The sequence below is a fragment of the Mesoplodon mirus genome (genome assembly GCF_964341445.2).
Source record: "Mesoplodon mirus genome assembly, chromosome: 4".
In the NCBI taxonomy this organism is placed as follows: domain Eukaryota; kingdom Metazoa; phylum Chordata; class Mammalia; order Artiodactyla; family Ziphiidae; genus Mesoplodon; species Mesoplodon mirus.
This window is the reverse complement of record NC_138979.1, coordinates 63,573,982-63,580,503: the sequence shown is the minus strand read 5'-3', so window position 1 is coordinate 63,580,503 and position 6,522 is coordinate 63,573,982. Positions and strand designations below refer to the sequence as shown.

Genomic DNA, 6,522 nt, shown 5'->3' with positions numbered 1-6,522 from the left:
GTGGCTTCCTGAACCACAGGAATTGAGCCAGTCCCTGCCCCCTGCTCAAAGGCAGCATTTGCACATAGAACAAAGCAGCCCTCTTCCTAAAAGATATTTCTCAGCTATGTCCCTGACAGTGGCGTGGGCTGCAGTGGTGGGGCTTGGGCTGTGGTCCTCAGAGGGGAATTTTTCTCAGAGACAGCTTTGCTGGTCTGGGAAGGGAACCTGGGCTCTGGCCCTGGGAAATGTCCCAGCTACTGCCTCTGCCAGGAGACAAGCTAGGACAGGATGCTGTGTGTCTGGACCTGGGCCTGGTCCCCAGACTGGCCTGGTCCAGTTAGGAAGACCTGCTACCCACAGAGAGGGTGAGGGATGAGAAGAGATTAGAAGCAGGAAGAAAAGAGAGTAGAGATGGACTCTTCACCTGCCCCCCTCATTTCTATTCCTTTCCCCTTCCACCACTCTTCCTGGCTGCTCCCCATCCCCTGGGGGGATTCAGCTGAAATACAACCGGCCCAACCCCAGCACTGTGGGCTGGACAGGAGCATCCACTTTGGATCTCTCTGTCTCTCCTGTTCCCCACCCAAGAAGCCCCATTTCTAGAACAATTAAATCAGTTTGCTTCCAACCCTGATGGTACATGTGCACCCACCTCAGCCCACACCAACAGTCACACGCCCTGCCAGGTGTCCATGCATCATTCACTGAGCATAATCCCCCAACACACACACACACACACACACGCGCACACACACGCACACGCACACACATGCATGGCTCCTGGGCTAAAAGCGTCAGCTTGTTCTGTGGAATCAACCTTGCCGATTTCCCCCTTTGCTGCTCTCCATCATTTGCCTGCTCTGTAATTTGTGTTACTTGTGACATCTTTTGTGCACAAGTCTTGCCTCTATGCATCTTCAGAGAACCAAAGCTGGTGCTGAGACACAGAAACTAGGCAGTCCTCACACGCACAGCCACACCCCATCATAGTGACAGTGTCAACCCAAGGAGGATTGTGCACTCGCACACACTCACACACACACACTCTGGAGCTCCCCGCGTTCAGTCTGCAGAGAGCCACCCCTCCCTCTCTTCAAGCCCTCCCCACTCACTTCCAGCCTCCCCCATCCCACCTGGTTTCCCCCCTCCATCCCGGAGCTGGAGGCACCAAGAGCAGGCACCAGGTGTAAACACCTGGTAAAATCACAAGACAGTCAAACAAAAAATCACACAAAGGATCCCAACGGGAGGATCCTATGGGCTCCTTCCTTCTGCTGTTTCCTCCTGCATCCTCCAGGCTTCCTCCCTCTGTCCCCCGACAAAGAGTCACCAAGGCCAGTTCAAATCGATTGTTTTATTGACTGTTTACATACAGACGCCTTTAGAAAAGGGTGCGGACTCCAGGGGGCTCTTCTGCCCCGGGCCGCACTTGTGCTGCGCTTCACGGACAGGGCTGGTCCCGATGCCCCAAACCCCCCACCCCAACCCCTAGGCTTTTCTGCAAGAAAGAAAAAAGACCAGCGCCCGAGTCGCCGCGCCGCATCCCCTCTCCCCGCCCTCCCTCCCGCCCGCCTCCCTACACTACCCTTGACACACTTTTACAGGACACAGACTTTTCTCCTACAGAGCACGCTCGTCTAGGACTACAGCCGCGCAAATGTTACTATTCTCGCGGAAGGAGGGGCGGGGCGGGGGGGGCGCGAGGACCGAGGGGCTTTTCTCCATCCGGATCCCGCCGCACGGTCACGCGCAGGCTTTGTGCGAACCGGGACGCTCGCCCCTCACCAGAGACCCGGTCCAGGAGGCCGGGGTTGGCTTCCGGCGCCCCTGGTGCTTCTCGAGCTGAGGTCTGGGCCGCATGCAGCAGCGGAAGCGGAGCTGTCGAGTCTCCAGAAATTCCCGACTCACCTACAACGAAATTGGCCCGGGACCAAGGCCGCACCTCCGCGGAAACAGGGCGCGTGGTTTTGCGGCGCTTTAAGTTAGGAGAGAGGGCGAGAGAAGATGGATTCCCCCCATCCCCAGACACACACACACCCAGTTTTCCCAGAGGCTAGCAAGGGAGTGTTAGCACCAGATCCGGAGTGTCACTGTCTTTGAAAACAACGAAAATATGAAAATCGGAGCGCGGAGCTGAAAGGCGCCGCAGGCACCCGTCTCGGCTCCAGCTGGTCAGAAGCGGAGTGGGGGACGGGGGACAGAAGCGTTTGGTTCCCCAGTCATAAGGGGGCTTTGAAACTAAAAACTGGGAAGTTGCCACAGAATCCTGGCTTCTGGGATGTGCACCCCGGAAAGGGCGGAATAGGGGTTGAGGCGGGACCCCATAGCGCTCCACGCTAAGGACATCTCCTGGGGGTTCCGGGCTGACCCCCGAGCCACAGCATGCCCATCAGATGTTTCCAAAGTCTTCTCCCATTTCCTCTGGCTTCCGAGCCCACTGTGGAGCGGGCTCGGGGCGGATTTCGCAGATAATTGCAGTGGGAACGGAGAGGCTTGGATTTTCGCCCTACGGTCAGCGGGTGGTGTCTTATACAGGGAGGGAGGAGCGGGGAACTGTGCTCGCCATGGAGGGGAATTCAGCCCACGAGGACAATGACCGTCGTGGGTGGGACTGGTAAAATCGTCCCACTCCCCACTAGAAGTCCCCAGTAGTCAAGGTTAGGGGGTGGAGTAAGTGAAAGTTGGGGGGGCATAAGTCCTGCCAGCCCAAGGCTTCTGCTCCCAGGCACCCAGGGTGGGGGATGGGAATGGGCTGCCAGACGGGCTGGGGGTTCAGCCCGCTGTCTGCCTGTAGTTGCCGTTAATCTCCTGGGCGATGTCCACCGCTTCGGCGCCCAGGGGCAGCCGATCACTGTATTCGGAGCCCGCCTCGAACTCCTCTTGGTTGGCCTTGGACTGGGATTCCTCCAGCGAGCAGGCCGCCAGGCTCTCTTCCCTCTGCAGGTCCCCACCTGGGTCCCCCTGCTCTGCTTCTTCGTCAAGGCCCTCCCCGGGGGTCTCCTCTGGCTCCTCGCCGCCCGCCTCGCCGCCTGCCGGGTAGCTTTTCTCGGACTCGAGGTAGGAGGCACGCGGGTCGAAATCGGCGGCGATGCGCTTCTCCATGGGATCAGGGGCCTGCGGCCTCAGGATAAGACGGTAGGGCTTGCCCGGGTGTTTGGCCAGCAGATGGCAGCAGGCGGCGCCCAGCAGGGGCACGGTGGCCAGCACCAGGAGGAACACGCTCACCGCCACGATAACCAGCAGTGAGGGCAACTCTTTCTTGGTGGCGAACACCACTTGCACGTGGCAGGCCTCGCCTGCCAGCGCCAGGCACACGGAGTAGTTGGTGCCGGGCCGCAGGCCACGGAACCAGTAGGCGTTGACGCCCTCCTCTACACGCGACCACTGCACTGCTGCGCCGCCCCCCGCCGGGCACAGATAGAGCAGGCGCAATGGCCGCCGTCCGGGCCGCCCTGCTCCCGCAGCCCCGCCGGGCCCAGGGCCCCACCTCGCCGCCAGTGGCGTCAGCTGCACCCGCGCCTCGCGCTCCGCCACGTCCAACGCGATGACGCCCAGCTCAAAGACATGCGGCTTGAGCTCGGCGCTCTGGTTGAACGCGTGGTTGGACACGTACCGCGAGGGGTCCCCGTGGCCACAGCGTTGCTCCTCCACCGAGTCAGCAGAGACCTGGTCTTCCGCCTCTTCACCCTCACCTGCCTCCTCGTCCCCCTCCGGCCCCTCCTGTGTCTCCCCGAGGACGCTAACCCGGCCCAGGCCTTGGCTTTTGATTTTGCCCTCGGGCTTGGAAGGTAGGACACTGTTGCCCCGGGTTTTGGCTGTGGACTTACGCTCAGAGGTTGGAGCCTGCCCATCAGGGTCTCCCCCTGCGCCAGGAGCGTGCTTTGGGGGTCCTGCAGCTGCCACTGCCACGCGAACCGACGTGGAGTTGGCACCCAGCTCGTTGTGGGCACGGCATGTGTAGATGCCTGCCTCCTTGGCACTCAGGAGGGGCACCAACAGGGAGCCGTTTGTAAGGGCCAGGAAGCGCGGGGTAGCTGGGGGCACGGGCCAAGCGGGTGCTGGAGTCGGGGTTGGAGCCTCTGTCTGCGTTGGCCCGTCCCCATCTCCTTCCTCCTCCCCGTCTTCCGCTCCGTCCCCGTCGTCCTCCCCGCTCAGGATCGGCGGCACTAACACTACGGTGCCCCCCGGGATCTGAAGTTGCCATTGCAGGCGGGGCGTGGGGTGTCCTTCGGCGACGCAGTGTAGCATGAGCGTTAGGCCGGAGCGCAGGGGGCTGCCCGGCGCCTCAGGCGGCGGCTCAACACTCAGATGCACACTGGGAGGTGCACAGGACAGGGCGGGCAGGCGGTGCACCGGCACCCCCTGCAGCGCAGGAGGAGAGGCGCACGCGATGGAGTCGGGCTCCGGTAACGAGACCCGGGTGCTCGCAGCCCAGGCCTGTAGCCACACAAGGCTGCAACCGCAGTGGAAGGGGTTGTGATAGAGTTGCAGATGTGACAGAGCGCTTAGCGCATCGAAGGTGCCAGGAGCCAGTGTACGAAGCCGGTTGTTGTTGATGCGTAGGGAGCGCAGGTCGGGCAGTGCACCGAGTGCGTCCCGGGGCAACGAGCCCAAGCGGTTGTGGTTCATTTTGAGTAGCTGTAGAGCGCTCAGGTTACGCAGGTCGCTCCATGGGAAGCTGGATATGAGGTTGTGGCTCAGGTCGAGGTTCTTGAGCTGGCTCAGCACCGCCAGCGAGCCCAGCTCCACGGTGCGCACCTCATTGTGCGCCAGCCACAGCGACGTGACCTGCGTGACGTCGGCGAAGGCCCCACGCCGCAGCACAGTGATCTTGTTCGCCGACAGACTAAGCGTGGTCACGTTGGCCGGTAGTCCTTCCGGCACCTCGCGCAGCTCCTTGTAGGCGCAGTCGGCGAATTGGTGCGCGTACTTGTCCACACAGGCGCACGGCTCTGGGCACGCTCCGGCCACTCCTAGCAGCGCCCAAGCCAGCCACAGGGCCCTCAAGGGCACCATCGCGGATCCTGCAGGTGGAAGCCGGGGGAAGAGGGGAGAAGGTGACTCACTGAGCCCCAGCTTCCCTTCCCTATCCATCTGCCTCCTCTGTAAACCCAGTCTAGGGCAGGTCCCAGGGCTGCAGTAACTTTCTCCTCTGTGCCTAGGAGCCTCTCTTAGGCACGAGTTGGAGCTCAGTAAAAGTCTTGGGATTCAGTGCTTGCTCCCTCTCAGGGCCCTGACTTCCTTTTCTAGCTGCCTCGTACCTTGCTCTTTTTTTCTCTACCTATCCCATCAGCCTGGGGCTGAGCCCTCCTCAGAGTGGGCCGCTAGCAGGTCTGCCCTGGGCTTTGCATCGAGCCCTGACTATGTTTCTAAGCCTTCGTTTAACTCAGTGAAAGGGATACATAGAAAGGGTATTTCTGTCCGTGACCGCCTGTCCTCCCTTGAACTCTTTGTCCCACGGCACAGCACTCGCCCACACACGCCCACACACGCCCATACAAGCGCACAACAATACAAACGCACGCCCAGGCACCTGCCATCAAACCGACAACTTCTGCAGGGGCTTAGGGGTTCACAACACATTTCCTAGACATACAAACACAAAGACACCCAGACACAGACACAGTATATCTTGGAGACCTCATTGTTCTCTCAACTGAACACAGCACTTGTACAGCGTTCTCCACCACGGGGCAAAGTGCTTTCCTGTTCATTGTGAGAATTGACAGACACCAGGGCACAAGTCCTCACACAGACCAACCCACACACAGGGACACAGGCGAGCACTTGCGCCTGTACACAGCCCTCTCAGACTGAAATCCCACCGGATCAGCAAATGCTGAGAACTTGCTGCAGGTGGCAAGAGGCTTGGGACCGGGGAAACAGACTCGTCAGGTCCCTCTTTGGCTGCAACTCCTAGGAGGGGAAAACCATCAGGGCCCCTCGATCAACCTTCCTTCTGAGGAAGGAGGTCCTCCTCTGAGCTGGGACCAAGAGCAATGGAGGCAGGTCACTAAAGAGTCTCGCTCCCCCCCTCTGCATCTTCCCAGACGGCTCCCATGGGGGCGGGGGAGTCCCTAGCCGATGGGTCAAGGGGGCTGCCACTAGCTAATCAAGTAGAAGGCTCAAGATTCTGCCTCTTTTCTGCAGCCCACAATGCCTGAGGACAACCCCCCCCCAATAAAAGATTAGTCTCCGCAGTCATACAAACGCACTTACAAACAGATTCTCCGCTCCCACTTAGGACTCCTGGCAGGTTCGGCAGAGCCCCTCCCACCCTCTGGTCTTGGGAACCCGCGTTCCCCACTCCCTCTCGCTCCGGAGGGAAGGCCCCTCCCCTCTTCTTCCCGGTCTCGCCTAGAGAGAGCCGGCAGGGTCTGGCACCCTGGACGGGATTTACCCCCATCTGGGTCAGCGTTACGGGGTGGTCTCCGCTGCTTACCCGCTGCTCGCCGACTCTCCGCGCGCTGCCCTCGGGCTGCAACCCCTTCTCCAGACTTGAGGTAGCGGAGCCAGGACGACAGCCCAAGGGCGCTTCCC

At 60.8% G+C, this 6,522-nt stretch overlaps 1 protein-coding gene across 1 annotated transcript; it reads right to left on the bottom strand.

Moving 5' to 3' along the window:
- Positions 1 to 1,454: 1,454 nt before the first annotated feature.
- Positions 1,455 to 6,522, bottom strand: ISLR2 (immunoglobulin superfamily containing leucine rich repeat 2). The gene is made up of 2 exons (XM_082618011.1): positions 6,425 to 6,522; positions 1,455 to 5,006 (listed from the first exon to the last, which is right to left on the bottom strand). Exon 2 carries the CDS (start codon positions 4,996 to 4,998, stop codon positions 2,755 to 2,757), a length of 2,244 nt encoding a protein of 747 aa, XP_082474137.1. The 5' UTR covers positions 4,999 to 5,006; positions 6,425 to 6,522; the 3' UTR covers positions 1,455 to 2,754.

Bases quoted from the DNA above. Each gene is read 5' to 3' on its own strand.
- ISLR2 (XM_082618011.1), bottom strand. From the start codon at position 4,998: ATGGTGCCCTTGAGGGCCCTGTGGCTGGCTTGGGCGCTGCTAGGAGTG.